This window comes from Lutzomyia longipalpis, chromosome 3 (genome assembly GCF_024334085.1).
Source record: "Lutzomyia longipalpis isolate SR_M1_2022 chromosome 3, ASM2433408v1".
NCBI classification, from domain to species: Eukaryota; Metazoa; Arthropoda; class Insecta; order Diptera; family Psychodidae; genus Lutzomyia; species Lutzomyia longipalpis.
The window spans coordinates 9,620,935-9,640,964 of NC_074709.1; the positions used below are offsets into that span (position 1 = coordinate 9,620,935).

At 38.0% G+C, this 20,030-nt stretch overlaps 2 protein-coding genes across 20 annotated transcripts in view; one reads left to right on the plus strand and one right to left on the minus strand.

The window, feature by feature from the left end:
- LOC129791905 (NADPH:adrenodoxin oxidoreductase, mitochondrial) overlaps positions 1-20,030 on the plus strand; it is a 298,769-nt gene that overhangs the window by 80,391 nt on the left and 198,348 nt on the right. The window lies entirely within an intron of this gene.
- LOC129791779 (protein still life, isoform SIF type 1-like) overlaps positions 1-20,030 on the minus strand; it is an 84,508-nt gene that overhangs the window by 22,763 nt on the left and 41,715 nt on the right. For 15 of the 19 annotated variants that reach the window (XM_055830233.1, XM_055830232.1, XM_055830242.1 and 12 more), the window contains one exon: positions 1,281-1,426. In XM_055830233.1, the coding sequence (XP_055686208.1) occupies positions 1,281-1,426 (146 nt within the window). Of the gene's footprint in view, positions 1-1,280; positions 1,427-11,416; positions 19,310-20,030 lie in introns of those variants that run through there. The other 4 variants (XM_055830245.1, XM_055830230.1, XM_055830244.1 and 1 more) reach the window with 3 other exon arrangements.

Sequence of the window (20,030 nt, forward strand, 5' to 3'; positions counted from 1 at the left end):
GTAAAAGTCAAAAAAAATCTATTAAGAAACTATCTGACCAAAACCCCAAGAGAAAATTAATTAAACTTCTTCCTCGCAATATTAGATCCTTCAGTATCTAATTTTAGTTAATTCTTATCTACATAATTTTAGTTCGTTTAAATGCCTAATAAGTAGGAACTTGATTCAACTGTATCCTCAGTTCCTAAATAATCATAAATAAGGATCGATAGGGCAATGAAAGGTCCAGAATAAAAAATGCATGACATTTTTTCGCTGTATAATAACTTTCAGATCAATTACTAAAATCCACCACAGTTTGGGGTATTTAAAAAAAACTAAATAGAGCTTTTCTCTCCTTTAAACTTTTTAAATTATTCTGCGGTGTGGATTTTCAAATGAATAGCTTTAAAAATTTATATACCTCCCATGTGGTTTATATGGCTTTTCACATTAAAGTGATTTGGTGTAGAAGGTAAATGAATTGAGTTTAAGGTATTGTATATCAAACTTTTGCTAACCGAAGAGTCGTAATTTTGTTTCTTTAGGAGGTCAGATAAACCAAAGAAAACGACGCTGTAAAAATTGTAAGACAAGATAGAGTCGTATAAAAGAAATTTCTCTGGCGGGTTTAATGCAATTATTTCTTATGGTCAAAAAACTTTTCTTTTTGCAATCTGTCGTAAAAGAAGTGACGGGATATCTACGTGGAAAATCTCCTCGCGAGATAAAGCCACAAAAAGTACTTTGTATTAGTAATTCATTTTACAGTATGTGTGGGGAGGATGCTATGGTGGAAATTTTAGTGGTATGGTCTTGTGCTATGGGAGCTTTTGTGAGATGATTCGTGGTCCAGGGGGTAATTTTTGATTGGCAGCGAGTATTTCTGCCGAACGAAATTGCCCGTATTTGCAGGGATGATTTGAATTTTTAATGAGACCCATCTCTCTCACTTCATTCATCACTGCGTGTGACCTTTTCTGGTGGTGGTGATGGTGCCTCTGGTACCAGAGGTTCATTCTTCATTTTTCCCCGCGTGATTATGTAACCTCCTGGTGGATTTTCTTTGCTCTTTCTCTCCCTCTATAGGCAATTGTGACCATTAAATCTCGATTGATGTGGGCCCCATTCGGGTGGAATGACTCGTGGAATTTAGCAAATTTGGATACATTTCCGCATTACAGTTGGTGGGAGGGAGGGTGAGGAAAGAGAGAGAGAAAGAGAGGAAATTCAATGGCGGGAGCTTTTTGCGCTATGTGGATAATAATGAAATTTACATTAAATTCCAATTTTTCACTCACCCAGCCTTCCTTACAGCTCCCGTACAGTTGAAAGATGCTGCTGCAGTCCCCGTGGCCTTTGCTTTGTACGGCGATGCCATTACACTTTCACCATCATCCTCATCTGAGACAGCAGTTGTGAGACTCATACGATCATCATCGGAAATCTGTGGAAAAATCCCACAACTCTGTACTACACGCCATCCTCCATGGATACACACAAAATTCCTTTATGTTCTCTCTTCAAAATCTCTCTGCAAATTTTCGACATTAATTTTATATATGCCACACAAATGTATGTATATGCCCCCCTTTCTACATATAGGAAGGGATTTCTCAGTTCACAAGCGAGGAGCTTTCTCGGAGCATTTTCAGTTTCATTGAACTTTCACCGTGCCTTTGTCACCACCCACTCCCACTATGGCTTCCACCCATGCTCGGGCAAAAGTTCTCTTTTCCACACAATGTTCCGGATATTCAGAGGCAGCTTTTGCTTATTTTTTTCTCCCTTCAGCTGGTACAACGCACAAAAGTTATGGCAGAAAAAAAGCTCAGCGCAGCCTAGATATTTTGGCAGGAGGAGTGCTTTTTACAGGAACAAGAAAGAATTTTTTTTCTCTTCAATGAGAGAAAATTTCAACTGAAAAAGCTCACAATTCCCTCACACGATAGTGCACAAAACTTTCAACACATTTCCATCACAAACCAAGGTATGTGCACACCCAAAAAAATCACAATCAATCGTCCACCAGCTTGCGTAACGTCTTGTCAGTGATTTTTCCCACCATTTCCATCGTTAAACCATCTATTTTTGCACATTTTCGCAGAAAATTCCCACGAAAATCCTCATCTGCCTCCGTGTTATAGTGAAACTGTGTATTTGGGGTAAAATTCAATTGCTCCCCCACGTACGAAGAGCGCGTGTGTTGTACGAGATGGGGAGGGATAGCGCGAAAGCTCCTTTCTCGGGAGTTTCTCTCCTTCGTGCTTTTACGCATACACACACCCAAACGGGTACTTGGAGCTTTCTGCTGAAGGATGCCCCCAAAATGTGAGCAGATTCACACACACCCACATATGGGGTCTCCCAGGACCTTGCGCAGTGAGAATTCTCTCGCAACATCAGAATGAAAGTTCAAAGAGAAAATCTCGGGGGCTTTTGGTCTCTCAGAGGTCGCTGGACAGTGAATTAATGAGTCAGGGGGTGACTACCTCAGCAATATTTCGATTATATGCAGGCGAATTTTGAAATGCCATCAAATAGGGGTTGAAATTGTCTTTCTTGGCAATTTTAAAGTTTATTCCTTACGTTGCAAAAATCAATTTGTACTATAATCTCCTAAATGCAGGAAAGGAGTTAAAGAATATTTCAGATTATTATTTTTTAAATTTCCTTGTGTTTTTTAATTTTTATTGCCGAAGGATCAGTTAAATTTAATTTGTCAATAAAAGATGAATCTTTTGAATATCCTCAAAACGATTAAAGAAACAAATGGAAGATTAAAGTTAAGTGTTTTAAATCTATTATTACGTTTCAATGAAATTATATTGTATTATATGGATTCAATCCCCATATATACATTGCTATTCGTGCTATTTGGGGATGTTGGACAATGTTCCATGAATTAGTGATTTTAAGTGCTTCCATCTCAATTGAAGTTTATGATACTTTCTAAAAGATTTATGATCATTGTGGGGCAAAAGTTATGTTGGCAAATGGACCTCCCGTCCCCCATTTTTGAATAAAGAGGGTGTACTCATTTCTCTTTCCCCAAAATATCTGTTTATCTCCGTGAATATTCTTGTGAAAAATTGTGCCACACATAATGAATTTATATAGCGACACTTTTTTGTCACAAAAAATGTAATTTGCAATGTATGGTAGGCAAATTGCCCCTAAAGAATATTTGATTTGATTTACGAGTGAAGATAAAAATCTTTTTATGGCATTTAGTGCTTTATAGGTATAATAATGCCTGGCAGGTGGGAGATGCATTGGTTGTCTATGTCTAGCTTTTCTTCACAAAGATTTCAATATGTATTTACAGGTTATTTTGACATTTTTTTAATGCTTAATTTTTGGTAGAATATCATTAGTTTGATCAAGAATATATATAGTAACGATCAAAAAGGAAATAGAATGAGAAATATTATTTATATAATTTTCATTTATCCGCTTTATGCGTTAACCAACTAACCCACAAAATATTCATGGGAGTAATACTGATTAAATTTTACGCATCACTAATTCCCCCATGTCATTTAAATTGGATGTAATTTATGATTTTTCCTCTGAAAATTATCCTGTTATAAATTTTGTGGCAAACGAATTGTAATCTCTTTTTGTATTTTATAAATACTTTACACAAAAATATTTGTCACATTTTAATTAATTACCGTCCATTTTGTTTGGGTTGGGTATTTAATTTAAAATTTCATTTCATGGAAAAAGCTCCCTCTTGGAGGCAAAAAGCTGCATATTTGCAAATAAGGGATTATATCCTCTTTGTGGCTTCTCAGAGAGATATTGCGCTTGTTTTATATTTTAATATCACCGTTGGACACAACACAATTGCGAATGATGAGTGAAAATTATGTATTCTGCGGGAAAATGTTATATAGAACGGATGGGGGGTGGGAAGAGAGAGAGAGAATGGAATTGAAAATAGATTTCCACTTCCGTCATTTTCCATGGAAAAAAGAATGGTTTATTTTTGTCATCTCGCACACCCTCACCCCACACCATCCCCACTTGGACAGAAACAAACTCGAGATTTTCTGGTTCACGATGACGCGCATTGCGGCGGTGGGAGAAGTGTGGAAAATATCACCATAAAAATGCTGGAAGATTTCTCATTGAGCACCCAAGGAGGACTTTTGTATGTTTATACAATTTCGGTTGTGAAATTTAATATTGAAAACTTTTTTTGCTCCTCTCTCAGCATGAGACTTAATGACATGGATTCAGACTCAAATATATTAAAAGGTTTTCCATGCTTAAATTTATTCAATCCATCATCAGCAGAATCCTTTATATTATTTCCTGTATTTTTAGGATTTTTATTCTCTTCTCCCGGTTGCTTCCTCTTTTTTCTTCATCTCGAGTAGAAGGCTAAATGGAAAAATATATAGCAACGTTATATACTTCCGACGAAATAAGATTGTGGGTTAAACAGATTTTCATGGAAAGCTATATTGCGTAAAGGGGAGATGAAGAAGAAAAAATGAAATCCAGTCAAAAAATAATAATCTTCAATGAAAAATACACCCAAGGGGCTTATAAGGCAGCACCTGAAATTTCCCAGTTAGAATAAATATATACCTATCTCATTTTGTGAGTAGAATTTTATTTTTTTTTTAATTTTATTTCAATCAAGATTTTAATGTAAAAAAATTATAATTTAAAATAACCTGAGGATAGGATGAGAAATTATATGAGACGGCATTGTTTTCCTTTAACCCCAAACTTTCCTTAAGGTCCTTTAGGTTATTTAGTGTCGACCGACATAAAGTAGATAAGAAATTGCAGTGGAAATATTACCACAATAAGTTAAATAATGATAAAAAAAATTCTTTACATTTTTTTAACATAAAAAGACAGAAATTAATAAAAAGGGAAAAAATGTAATTCTGTGCATTCTGTCTGTATGAAAGAGAACACCCCTTTGTATAACGTCTTATTCAATCGTGAAGAAATTTTATAGAGTCCAACTCCCTCCCCTATATAAAATTAGTTAATTAGTTGATCTATTAAATGACTCAGTTTTCAATGCTCTAGCGAATTGGGTAAAAAATTGTAATTTGAGATTTTTCGTTAAAAAAAATTCAAAAATCCCCGGTGAACCTGCTATATAGGTTTTGGTAGATGTACTAGGGGTTGATTTTAGTTTCTTATCACCTTCAATATCTTCTGAATAAAAATTTTGCTGTTTTTTTTTTGCAATAAAACTTTAAAATAGATATTAGTTCGAAATAGAGTTTATATAGCATTGATATATGGGTTCAGCGGCAATTTCATTAGGGGAACGTGGCTCAATTCCGACCTCCAAAGGTCCGCATAGAATATTCCTAAATTTGGTACAATTTTAAAGCCCATTTAATGCTCTTTTTACTCCCAAAACTTTCTACATTTAAAGTTTTATTAGTTTCAAGTATTAGTGGATTGAAAAAAAAAGCCTCAAGAAGTCCGAATTGGGCCGCGTTCCCCTAAATCCAAAAAAAAATCTAACATTCAAATCTTGAATCAATTTCAAAAGCAATCCATTCGATTTAAATTCAAATGATTGGAAATTCTCATACACCGGAAGTGTGAGCTGTCAGTCTGTGAAACAACATTAAATTAGTACTCCTGGGGTGCAATTTCTTTCAAAAATATACACACATATGTATGTAGATATATATAGCATGTGTGTATGGAGTTTATTGAAAGGAAAATTGGGAACTCATGCTGCGAACCTCCATAGAGTTGAAATTTTCCCATGGCTTCCATGACAAAAGGGTTACCATCGATTAATTACGTTCTAGCAGACTTCCTTTTCACAATTTTGAAGCCACAGCAGTGGAAGAGCCTTCAAAATGTTGGTGGGAAGTCTGAATTGAAAGTTAATAGGGCACAGAAGATGGAAAAGCACTTTGCTCTGTGTGACCCTTCAAACTTTCCCGGCATCTCCCGCTTGGCAGGGTGAATTTTCGACTTTCCACGTCAAGGCTTCTCTTTTATTTATTTATTTATTTTTTCTTTAATGAAAAACACAGCGCAGTGCAGCCGTCTCTTCAAATAAACCTCCACCCCATTACCCGCACTCTTGCAGTGCACGTCAAACTTGCACTCCAAAAAGTTGCGGAGATTTTTCGGAGGTCAATTCCGCAATGAGGAAAACACAATGAAAATTGCAAGAGTTTCGGGGGACTTTGGGGCATCAACTGGTGTTGTTGGTATGTGGTGAGGTGGAGGGACGAAAAAAAAAGAGAAGAGATTGGAGTAGTTGTCAAAGGGAAGTGTCTGTAATCGGGGATGAGGTGGTTTTAGTAGAGTTTTTTTTTGTAAGTGTGGAAATACAAAAGTTCGCGCTGAAAGCTCCGTCCTCTACTTTTGGCTCCCATCCCATTTGGATGTTGCTTTTTGTTCTGATTTTTCCTCTTCATGGCTGCTTTTTTCCTCACTGTGGATTAACTATGAAAAAGTAGAGTGATTTGAAGGATATACAACATACCGGGTGAGTCAACATTGTTCAAATATTTTATTATTTTATCATGAAGATAAAAAAAAATGATTCTACATTTTTTCATGCGAGGTCATTTGTGGAAATAATTTAGATTCTTTTTTATTTTAAATTACCTTCCGCTGTCTTTTCTACTTTGTACTTTTTTTCAGGGAATTTCACAACACAATATGTTATTCATCCCTTCCACCCTGTTTAGAGGAAAACTTGTGTGTCTGTGGACAGGGTATATATGTTGGGTATATAGTATGTAGGAGGACAACTCTCCTTAATCATTCCCCAAAAGACAGTTTGTCTCATTCCCCGTAAAATCTGCTTTCTTTATTTCCCTATTCACTCGGTAGAAGCTCTATTCTTTTACAAAAGCTCTCCGCGCCATTGATCTCCACGCAATGAATGCTGAAAGCTTGTTTGAGAATAGATTACATTTAAGCGAAACTCCCCGCACATCCTGTTGGGGATCCCAAATTGGGCAAATCCCCTGTGAAAGCCCATGTGCCCCCATCCTGCTCTCCTATTACACATTACTGCTGGAAATATGCATGGAACCCCACCCTAAGTGGTACAGCGGAAAAAGGTAGGTATATAGTTTTGGGGAGCCTTTATGGCTCTCAATTGGGCATTTTCTGTGACATTCCTCGAGGGTCGGTTCAAGATGTTATTTTGTTTATCGAGAGGAGTCACAAATAGCAGCAATTTCGCCCAAGAACACCCATATTGCGAGTTATTAGTGGGTTGGGGTAGAACTTCCTGGTTGAAACAATAGTTGTTGACTCACTTTTATGCTATTCCATGATAAAGTCACACAGCTTTCAGTCCTAACTTTAATCTTGATTTACCAATGCGAAAGCCCCACATTTCGAACTCACTCGTTGAGCTATTGTTACAAAAAAAATATAAAAATAAATATACTGTATACTATGAGAATGCTTGACGGGTGGAGAAAAACTTTCCATGTGATTTTTCCGCACTGTCACATTTTACAGATAACAAAAAATGTACAGAATATTAAATTTAATTGTATGGTTCAGTTGAGTTTGTTGAGGGCAAAAAAATATAATTTAAATCATTGCAATTAGGCTTTAATGAACGAACTAAAATGAAACTGATATATGGTACAAAGGGGATTTAATTTAATGTTTATATGTACAATGTACATATATTTACATTTAAATACCAATATATCTCCTTGTTACATAAAAAAAAATTTCAACAACAAATGTTAATTGAAAAATATATTTTAGCAATGCTTTCTATTGGAAAATTCTTGTGAATTTTTTCTTTCAAAAAATCACATCATGCGAAGAATTAAAGTAATTTTTCATTTAAGAGGAAAAAAACTCCGTAACAACGTAACAACCAGACGCCTCCATTGCAGTGTTTTCAATTTTGCACCCATTTATTGTTCCAAAATGATAAATGAGTTGAGAATATCAGCTAGAAAATTGCAAAAAAAAAAGATGAATGATATGGGGATAAAGTGAAAAGGCGACTGTTGAACTTTCCCACCAGACGATACGAAGAGCAATTCAATTCTCTCCCAGAGCGCACTATCTCACTGCACTATGCTATGAAATTTTTCCCAAAAGAAAAACCCTATTCTGCTGCTAGAAGAGATTGCACTGCAATTTCTTCACCACGATATATAATAATAAAAAAATCACCGTATCGCTGTGTTGCGCAAACTTGGGGCAAATTTTCAATATTTTTTTTTACACTTTGCAAAAAGTTCGAGAATTGGGAATGACGTTGTTTTTTGTTGTTGTTGAAAGAGTAATTAATTTGAGCTTTTTATTTGCAGCACGTTGTTATACATTTATTCACACTACATACCATGAATTGTGCCTTCACCCCTATTTTGTTTCAAAAATTAATGAAAATAAATGCTGATATAGCAGAATATACAGAAAAAAAATATAGAGAAATACGTGCAGCGAAATTTTGGTAATTACAAGAGGGGACTCTCAAGGGTGGAATAACCAATGTACGTGGTGTACCCTCAGGTTAAATGAAATAGAGTGTATGATATACTTATTTTTTTTAGAGGGCATTGGGGTTAAATGTGCAGAAGTGAATTCTTAAATAGCTTTCAGTTTGTTTCGCCGGGAGTCAAGAGAATCATTGCAGGTGAATGGAATGCCAGGAATTCGGATACAGCTTATCATTTCTAATTTATCTCACCGAGAAGGGAGAAATAGGTGAAAAATTGGAGGTTTTAGGGAAACAAATTGCAAGAGATTTATTTTCTCAATCCGAGAAATTCCAAGAAAATGCATCAATTTCCTATGTGAATGTGTACGATACATACAGGTGGGGATTATGTGATGGGATATATGGATATTTTTGATGAATATTGCGAAATAAAACAAAAAAAAATTATTAACCCTTGTAGGATTTTGCTGGCCAAAGTTGCCAATTCGACTTTTTTCAATCGCCACAGAATTAAAATTTATTCAACATTTCGTAATAAATTCTACATCTGTGTAAAGGGAAGTTTAATTACTTCAATATCGCCGAAAGAAAACTTGGATAAATATTTTCATTTGAAAGAGGTTAGAAATCTCGATCCTCCAAGTGTTAATAAATTAGCACAATCGAAAATGTTTTGAACTCATCATATTATTGAAGCTGTGTGAGAAAAATCTTTACAGTTGCAATTTACAGTTGAAAAAGAAATTCATACACTTTTAGACATAAAATTGTTGGATTTTCATGGCTTTTTCTGCATTTAAGATGACTTTATCACCTTTCTAAAGCCTCATTTGGCATTTTCATAGAATTTTTGCTCCTTTTCACCAAATTTTTCGCATTTTTAGACAATTTTGACATTTAAGGTCCTTTTTTCGCGATATAACATTTTTTTCACTGATAGTTAAAGGAGTTTATTTGTTTGTGTATGGAAAAATTGCTCATTCGAGAAAATAATCTAGATACAAGCTATCTTGGAATTAGTAATCAGAAAGAATAAAAAAAATAGATAAAGAAACTTTCCATTTAGTTTTTTTGATTGTAATCATCTGGAAAATTCGGCAAATCTTTGCTTAAAATGCAAGGAATGACGTCACAAGCTTGATGCTAATGTTTTAGCTACCACAAAAAAAAACTCGTCCAATATTCACGTCAAGCCAACAAAAAGAAGGTTTGACAATGCTTCATAATAATTTAAAAATTAAATTTGGTTACTTCTTTGGGGACTAACTCCCAATGATCTGAATAACCTTCTTAGCTTCGTAAAAGAATTTGGACTGAAAGATGCAAGACAAAGGTTACGTCATTTTATAGATTTTTGGGCAAATTTTTACAGACTTTTCCCACAGATGACTTTTTAGTGGAAAATGAAAAGTCTCTTTGACAATTTCTTAATTTTATTTTAAAATTGCGCATGTTCTGATTATTTCCTTGAATGAAGGGTTTTTGCATACAAAAACTAATAAACTCCTTTAAATGAAAAATAAAAAAAGAATTTAAATTCTTTTCGAACATCATCATACATCAATGCTTTTCCTTGAAAAAGTTTTCAAGCTTTTCTGCAATATGTATAGGTACATATGATATAGGGAAAGTCTTCTTTGAAAATCTGTATGGTGTATGCGTATTTTTACAAATGGGCAACTCTTATCCACACTCACAATTGCGATTGATCAAAAGTAATTGAACATGTAACATCAATATTGAAGTTGTAAGGTGAAATTGATTGTTGGAGCTTTGAGATGAGTGTCGGAGCTCTACGAGTGCTCTATCCCCGGAATCCATTGTGATCTGCAGCTCTTTCACAATCTCCGACAATTGGGTGAGTTATATGTATAATGTATTATATATATGAGGGGATGAGATGAATGTGTGGCTGTCGTAGATATTTGACTTTTTGCAGTAAAAATAGGGGAGGGCGGGGGGTGGGCAGCAACAGTGGAAGAGGTAAAAACGAAAGGGAGACACCATCAACTTAATACACCATCAGGAGAATGGTACAAATTGTACCACTTTTCGAATATATCACTCTTGTATGCCATTTCCCAACCCATCCGCTCTTGGGGCTCCCTCTTTTTCGCAATGGTATTGATCCAATTCTAAAATTGGGTCTCTCCTCACTCTGTGACGTGCAATATTGACAATGTGTGTGTGCCCCACAGATACCATGGTATCCGTGGCATGTGTACGTACACGGAGCACACGACACGATGATAACGTAGACACAATAGATTTTCCAGGTATTACATCCAGCCATCCCTCCTGGCTGACTAACCGCGAATATTAACCCATGAATTTAAATACCACGCAGTTGTACACGGAGTCATGCACGGTGAGAAACGGAGAAAAGTTCCACCCATGGGGGATGCTATATACCTACAATTGAGAGTACTTTTGGGGAACATTTCAGCACGCTTACAAGATGTCACACTGCTTGAGTGATAAATTTACGAGATTCTGCATGAATGCATAATATATGAGATTGCTGGGTATATTGAGCGTTTAGCGGTGAGTAACGTGAAATAGTGCGGTCGCGTCACATTTGGGGAGGCGTTAGGCAAAATTTTGATAATGAATTTATGCGAATTTAGGTCATTTTGTAAAAGGAGATTTAATGTGCAATCGTTATCAGAAATAATCCAATAATGCTTTTGAACTAAAGTTTCCTCCGCACTGTGAGTTTTCCGCAGCACAACATACACTATTTGAAAAGTTATTCACATGAAAATTAATTGTTTCTTGTGGTTCTGATTGAGCAAAAGCATAGCAGGACTCTGGAATTAATTCTACTTTTATGACGCATAATAAATTAGTCATGTACTTTGATTAGTTTTGATGCAACTCTTCAATAATATATGTATGTATGTAATAACATATTTTGACTTTGACTGAATAAACCTTTATTTAGAAGCTTCTTTGTTTTGCTTAATTGAAAACGAAAATCTTGAAGTAGAATAGATCTTTTACCTTTCTAAGGAATCGTTCATTGCAGTCTTTGGCCGTTCCACGCCAGTGCCTATGTCGATAGCGGGAATTTCCAAGTTTGAGCGTTCCTTTGAGAGCAGCTGCCTCCGACACAACACGCCTAATAGTCTGAAAACGAGCCCTATTGCATCTGTGCAGAGGTTTAAGTAGTGCACCACGTTCGGGTTCAGAGTCAGCACCCGACTTTAGATGATCATCATCATCGTCAACCCATGCACTGAGGACACCTTCGATAAAATTAAAAAGTAGCTGAATGTTGGGTTTCATGGGTGCCGATCCCGATGGTGTATCCTGCTGCTGAAGTGGTTTAATGAGACGCCTATTCTGGCACACCTCGCGCAGGAGGTTCTCCCCAAAGTGAACTGTTTTATGACGTCGTCGACGAGAATTTAGGGATGCAGCTGAGACGGATTTGATAAGTTTGCCATTGGAGCGAGAAGCGCTGCGCGATGGTTTAGTGGCACGCGGAAGTGAAGCACGGGAATCTCCGCGTGACATTGAGGATCCTTGGAAGGAGACAGTCTGGTGTGCTTCGGCACACCGTGGCAGTGAATTGCATTTTGTAATATTAGCCAGTGCAGCTGAGCACTTAGAATCGATGCAACGCGGTAGAGAGTAGCAACGATACTCTGCACACTTTGGAGCACACTTCTTGCAACGGCAGCGCGGTACGTGCGTCGAGTATCGCATACGGTCGTAGCAGCTAGCAATGTAGCAGCATTCTGGATCATTGCAGATGGGTAGCAGTGGACAATTGGGATCAGTGCAGCGGGGAACAGCTTCAGGTGTACGATCTGCTTTAGCCGATGGATATTCTTTGTGACGACTTGCCTCGGTCATATCGGTGAGCGTAGCTGATCGCTGTGTCTGATTTCGTCGACTCCTACTTCCATCTGCACGGGAGTGGTGTCCATGTCTACGATCTCTACCATGATCAAGGGAAGGATCGCGTTTGCTACCGTGATGTGAAGAAACTACCTCGCTTGATGAATGCTGAAGTCTACGGTGCTTTCGTGAAGAGACTTCAGGGGGAATGTGATGTTTACTGGATGAACGCTCAGTTGGAATGGGATGCTTAATCCATTCTATCTCACTCTCACCTGGACCCACAGAGTGTCTCTTGCGTGGCTGTGGTACAGGTTGACTGCTGGCTTTCTGAATTTTTCTTCCCGCCGGTACAGGACCTTGCTGTTTGGACGTTTGCTGCTGCTTTGCGAGCCACTCAAGCAGATCATTTCGCAGGACGGAGATGTCACTTGGTCCCGATGATTGTCTCTGCAGGGGTTTCTTGTAGAATCCCGCTTGATCATCCTTTTGGTGCACTTCAGCCTTAATCGTAGTCGTTCTCCCATCTACACTTCTTCTCTGTGTCTGCTCAAAGATGTTCGTTTTGGGAGCTGATTTGGCAAGCGGGAGCTTCACAAGTAGCTTTGCAATATCCTCTTTAAGTATTGAAAGATCACTGGGACCCGAAGAGTGCCTCTGGTGGTGAGGTTCAGTTTCCCTAGCCACCTCGGCATCTCCCACTGATCGTGAAGAGTGTCGTTGACGTTGAGACCTGTCAAACCATACAGGTCCATCTGGTTCCTGCAGCGGGCTATCCTTTGTTTTAGGATCAACGAAAATACCACGGATATGCTGTCCAGAGCTTGATTTATAGAATTGGCGAACTTTTTCTGGTGGTGCTTCCTTTTTGACGGGTGGTGGTGGTTGACGTGGTGTATCGTAGTCACCGTTCATTTGTTGGTAGTACTTCTGGAGGTTCATATTATCCACAGTAGCAATGGTTTTCTGAGGCGCCCATTTAAGTTGTTTCTCCTCGGTAGGAACTGGCCTACGACGTTGTTCCATATCTGCAGCTTCTGGTGGTTTGGTATCTGCTGTCTGGAGTAGCTGATCGAGGGAACCGTGCCTCTTGAGTGCCTGTCCCCTAGCCAGGGCCTCTTCCTGAAGTTTCCACTGGGCATTGCAAATGCATATTGCCTGGCGGTTATTGTTTGTGACTTTGTCGTCGTCAGCACGCTGTTTCCGTGGGCATGCCGGGGTTATCTCCACTATCATACAGCAACAGTGGAGGAGCAGGGCGTTCTTGTCGGTGGCACTGCTGCTCTCCGGCTCGGATGTCTGTTGTACGGTGGCCAGAATGAGTGGACGGCAGCGACTTGGGGTAGATGATACTGGCCACTGGCCTCAACACACAGCAACTACAGGGGGGCAGCAACGAGCCACTCATGGACATGACATCAAAACCATTAACATCTGTGTCACTCGACCGCTAGCATCTTTGCACCGCGCGACAACACCAACACTGCTTTTCCAGGCCTCAGTTGTGAGCAAACAACCCTCACGGTTGTAATTACATTAAATTTCAACCTGATAACCGCACAGTGTGTCTGCACAGTGTTACAAGCAATCAATATTTTTATCACATCGCACAACCCCACCCTGTAGGAGAGGAGCGCATAGAGTTGGGTTCCCCCGAGCACATCCACGGAGCACACACAAACTACGGATTGTTGCCGTAGATGAGGGAGGATAGTATGACGATGAGGACGATTATAACGAAAACCAAAATCCACGCAAACGCACAGAAGGAGAAACAACCGAAGATGTATGAGAATTTCATATGTCAATGATGTATCTTGATATCCAATGGTCCTCGAACACCTCCACGAGTCCTATCTACGTCACTTTTTCACAGCCTAGGCACACACTCCGGTCTTCGGATACCGAATGGTCTTCTTTGCAAATGTTCAGGCGTTTCCAAATGGGGAAGATTAAATTTTTTCTTCTTAAATTTCTTTTTTTTATATGTTAACAGCACCACAACTTTATATCTTTGAGCGGTGATGACCGCTTAATGTTACATAAAAGTTATCATCAATATTATTGCGCAAATATCCCTCACGAACACACTTTATTTTTTTTTCCTCTGCGTAATATAGGTAATGTGGACACGGCCCAATTTTTTCTTCTTCAGTGTAGACAAATGCAATTTTCCATCCGTTGTTTAGCACATAAAAAAGGATTTATTCCTTCTGTGGTCTATAATGGCATTTTCAACACTTTTGGGGCGCACTTTTCGAGCCCCCGCCCGCTGAAGTTGTCCAAGAAAAATTCAAACTGGCAGAAGAGAGCTTTTCCGCACACTCACACACACTCAGACACACTTTCGAAAAAGATCGGAAAACTCGCCCCCTGGCAGAGCAGCCCGGATTGCGGAGGGTGCAATTTGAGTTTTGTCTACTTTTGGAGGAATTTTTGAAGTAACTGGCCAGGAGGAGTTTGAATAATAGTTTTGGCAAGAGGATGGTGTACCAAAGTCCAAGTGTTGGGTCACACAACTGAAAAGCTCTCTCGCGAGACACACACGGGGGGCTAAAAAGTGTTTGCCCAGTCGAACGGTTCGACGTGTAGTTTTCAACTGATTCCCAAAGTATTTCTGAGTGTCGTCGCGACGCCCAGCTTTTTCCTCTCTCTCTCTCTGACCGATTTCATGCTCACAAAGAGAAGTGTCTCTCATATTCCCAGTGAGCTTTTCCCCTAGAGCGCATGATACGAAAATCTCATATGCGCCCCAAACAGCAATTTTCCATCCTCTCGCACCCACCCAGGCGACCCTAAAATGCTGCGGGGCGAACGAAAGCGCATGTTAGACCAAGAGCTTTTGCCGCAGACGAGATTCTTTCGATAGTTTTGCTGAGTTTGCTATTTCTTTGTACTTTTCTAATTTATCATTTAGCTTTTTTTTCGGAAAGAAACGTAAAAACTTTGGTTTTTTTTTAAATTTCTTTAAATACTTGGTTTAAAAATTTATAGAAATGCTGAATTTGTTCTATAATTAGGAATAATTTTTTTTTCAAAATAATTTAAGAAATAATTGAGTTTCCTTTCTATGCATTTGTAAATTCGTATTTGGTTTATAGAGACCGAGAGAGTAACCATTACCCCCAATTTCCCGCAGTCAATAGCTATAGCTGTGACATTTGTTAGAACATCCGGGTTAAACGGAAAAGCTACCCCGCCCCGTCGGTTTTTCGCGCGTCAGAGCTTAAAAGCTCCCGATGCACAGCGATGAACAGATACAAAATTTCCCGCATACGATTAATCTCAATTTTCTCAACTATGCACGTCCTCGAGTCTGTGATCCCATTCGCAATTTCATGGGTTTATGGATAATGTAATATACCATTGTTGAATGAGGGGGGATCCAACACGACAGATAGCTTGCCATTTTGCTGTGTTATATTTTAAAGGTGTAGCGATGACAAATTACCATCCCCTTTCATTCCCTTCCCGCCCCAGCTCATGTTGACTTCCGTCGACCCTTTCGCACCTCAATTTTCCAAAAGCTTTCATCCTTCCCAATTGAGTCACTCCGCCACCACCCAAAGTGAAATGGTGAGGAAAATTTTTTTGGTGGGAAACGATGAAAACTCCACACCCCCCTCCGCGCCCACACAGAGTCCAAAACTGGATTTCTCTACCGTTTGATTTAATTCCTCGACCTCACCGAAAGTTTTCTGCAGACGTGGTGCTTTTGTGGAAAATTCCGAGTATTTCAGCACATTTGCCCTCGCAAACTCCCGAGCCCCACTGCTGCTGGAAAAACATTTTGCTCATTTAGATAATTGAAAGCAGGAGTTTCCTTCGTACACTTTCCCCCCACAAACTTACAGGAAAAAAATAATTATTATCGATACTCTTTAATTTGAAGAACATTAACACAAAACTTTTATATTGAGTGAGGAAAAATAAAGCTTCACCACTTGTGAAAAACATATAATTTTTTAAATACTCAGCAAATTATCGTGGCTTTTGGGAAATAAAAGAAAAAGCAAGAAAAGCTGTAAAATACTTTTGGTATACCATATTAACTCTCGTATTTTGTGATTATTGAGAGACCTATAAAAGATACGTTATTAATTTGAGGGTAACATTCGCCTCCAATGATGCATATTATTTTTTATGTCCACATAAATGGATTTTGTCGTCTTCCCGAAAAGAGCCCTGACACACCACAGAGCACATCGTCCAATTGACTCACGCATTATCTTTCCATTCAATACGGCAGAGATCAGCACGTAATATTTAATTTTATTGAGTTGAATTTTATTGCTTCCCCTCACCATCGTCAGAGGGTTTTTGTAAAGTCGGAAGTTCTAAAAGTGTAGCGATTCTGATTTTCCCCACAAAAGCAGCAACTTTGTTCAATTTTTCATTGTATTCACTCCCACTATAAAATATCTTCAATTTACAACCCTATTATATGGATATTTTGCATATGAAAGAAACCTTTCATTTTCTGCTACTCATATTAAGAAAAGCACGAGTGGAAATTTAATATATTTTAGTAGAAAATTTATTACCTGAACTTTAGAAATAAAATTAATTTCTTTTAGTTAGGCTTATACTGTTGGGATATTTTTTAAATATATTTTTTCATAAAATGCTGGATGTGCAAATTCTAAAGCTTTTAACTACATATGGTAAGAAAATTATTTTAAAAAACATTTGATACATTTTGATTTCCAACACAAGATTTAAAAAAAAAACAATTAATCAATAAGGCATTAATTTTTCAGTGAAGTTTCATAAGATTAGGTAGCAGCAACTAACATGAGAAATTTTGTGTTTCATGCTTGGAAAACTACCCCCACCACAGTAAATTTTAAAAACAGCTTATTTAGCATTTATAAAGCTTTTTTTCTTTTTAATGTAAAAACAAATCATTAAAAATTCAAATTTGATCCAATGATTTTATTACATAGTAACACTGCCAGAGGAGTTAAATTTAAAAGCTTTTATCAATGCATATTGTTAGCTCTTTTGAAAACCTAACAATTTTTACTTAAACATTAGTTGGTTATCCTTAAAACGTTAATGACCGTAGGAACAATTAAAAGCAGAAGATAGCTTCGGATCTATTTTTTAAAATTTTATTTTACTGATTTTTTTTATTAATTTATAGATAAAAGTATTTGAATTTAAATCATAACTAAAATTATTTTATAATTCCTTTTTTTATCAAGTATAATTAGAAAATCGATTAGACCTAATGTGGGAAATTTAGGAATCATAAAGAAAGTTTTTCTGATGCTTAGTGTAAGCAGTGTGGAAGCTCCAAAAGCTCTCCACTTGACTCTACATATATGAAAAGTTTGAGAAGCCTGCGGGTAAGCTGGTATACGAAAAGAAAATTAAGTGATTCTTATTCAAACATTAAGCTCGGTGTCATTGATTTTTGATAAGACCCGCCACATATTGGATTCATTATGGTGGCTGTGTGTAGTACCCGTACCACAGTCACGAAAATCGAAGACGTGACCAATTCTTCAGTGTTCAGACTTCAATCTATCTTCCGGGTAATCTCGTATAAATATATATGGGGGTGGGAATTTAAAAAAAAAGGAGAGGAAAAAATTCTAGTGAGGGTTTACTGGCCAATCGACTGAATCACTTTGGTTTGAATGAGACGCGTAGGTGGTTGGGGTTGGGCTTGAGTACTTTTTGCGGGTATATATTGAAAGCGGCACCACTTTGGAAGGTGAAAAGGATCCCATGAGCCGTCGCATAGACAATGCGGTCCTCTTGGCACAGATGGGAATAATTCGCAAGGTGAATGGGTGCGGGATTAAAATGAAATGAAAATACAATAAAGACGGAGCCGACATCTTGTAAAAAAAGGGGGTGCTGTAACATGGAATGGGGGAGGTTGGTGTGGAAAGAAAATTGTGTGACAGAATTGGAGTGGATACTTGAGATATTTTTCGTCGTGCTGCAGAGGGTTGGAAAAAAGGTTGAGGGGGTGGCACGAGGCGATAATGGTGATGGGGTATGGGGTGGTAAAATGGAGAGAAGAATGACATGGAGGAATTCCTGAAACGATGCAGTTTGTTGCAGCAAAACACACATACATACACACACACAAAGGCCAGGGCTCGACAAGACGATAAAGGCCTGGGAGGAGATGTATCCGATGGCATAAGGGGGTGCTTCTCTGGGAATAATAACACTGTCGAGGCGCCTCTGTGACTGCAAATGGGGCCAAGCGGGGTGAGGTGGTGGTGGGTGGGGGTGTGGTGGAAAACAAAAATGGGTGGAAGGAGCTTTACAAAACCCACCATTTCCACCACGCGATTTCCGATGAATCCCGTGTATGACGCATAAGGACGCCTCCGTGCCATCATATACAACAGCTCCTCCATATTGGTGAGTTTGCTTCCAGAAATATTTTACTGGGACCCACCAAGAGTGGAAAATTCAAACGATAATAGGGCGATGGAAAATGGGTGGCATTCTTCAGTAGTACTGCAACTCCAGGATCGATCGAATAGGGTCTGTTGCTAGGCTACCGCTCCAGTTTCATACCATCCACCATCCATGGCAATCATCTCGCACATACACACATACAGACACACCCCCAGCATCCCCAATTCACTGAGCTTTTACTCTCTCTCTCTCTCTCCCTCTCTCAAGCTCTCTTGTGGGAGCTTTCTCGCCGCGCACGGGAAATGGAGATGTTGCCGCTCGAAAAATGAGAAAATAATCAAATAACGGGGAGATTGGTAGCGCAATCTGATGTGTATTGAACATAATTTGATTATGCTGCTGTTGCTCACACATTCCACACCCCCTTCGTCTCACCACTCCATCATCATCGCCATCATCGGCTGGGAATCAACTGCTGAATCTAAATATCTCTCTTATGGCCAAGGATATATTCCAATATAGCAAAAAGGTAGAGGAAGGAGAGAGGAGGGGGCGAGTGTACAGTACATATATGGCATTTGGGGGTTGATGAAGAAAAAGTGAGCAAGATGAGATGAGAGAGTGAAAATGTTTAGATACACATTGCCTGTGAGAACATTTCTTATACCCACTTACTTACAACACTGCGGGAAATTGTCTGGGAAATGGGTTGGATTAGCACACAAGTTACTTGTAAACGTGAGGATTTTTTCTATGATAAGAAAAGAGAAATTCCTTCATTGTTAAGCAAAAGTGTAGATAAGACTTCCCATTTAAACATTATTTCCATTTTACGTACATTTTTATAAAAAATATCTTTTTAGATGAAATATCTAAATTTTAAGAATTAAATTTTTATAAAAATCTTACTTATGGGGTAAGAAAATGTATTACTATTCATACAAATTGTAGTGAAGGACTTTCATGATGCTAACAATGGTAAGGGCTTTTTAATGAATGGAAGTTTAGTAGCATCATCATGATAATTATTGGAAAGTGGGATAATATTAAAAGCTTAAACTTACAGACGTCTCCTTCTTCAAGGTCTAAAGTCAAAAATTAAAGAAAAATCGTTAAATTCAAGAAAGGAGAGATAAATTAAAAAAAGAATAGTTCAAAATCTAAAAAGATTTTATTGTATTTTATTTATTCTTTTAATTACAATAAACCCAACAAATTCATAAAAAATTCCCGAATCAAGTGAAAATAGTGAAAAGATTTTATGTTCATCCTATTTCTTTCTAAATTTTCAATGTCTAATCCAAACAAGGGGATGGTTTAACCTCATTTTCAGTGAAGAAAAATCATTTTTTGTTGAACAAAATGTATGAGGAATTCTCGAATC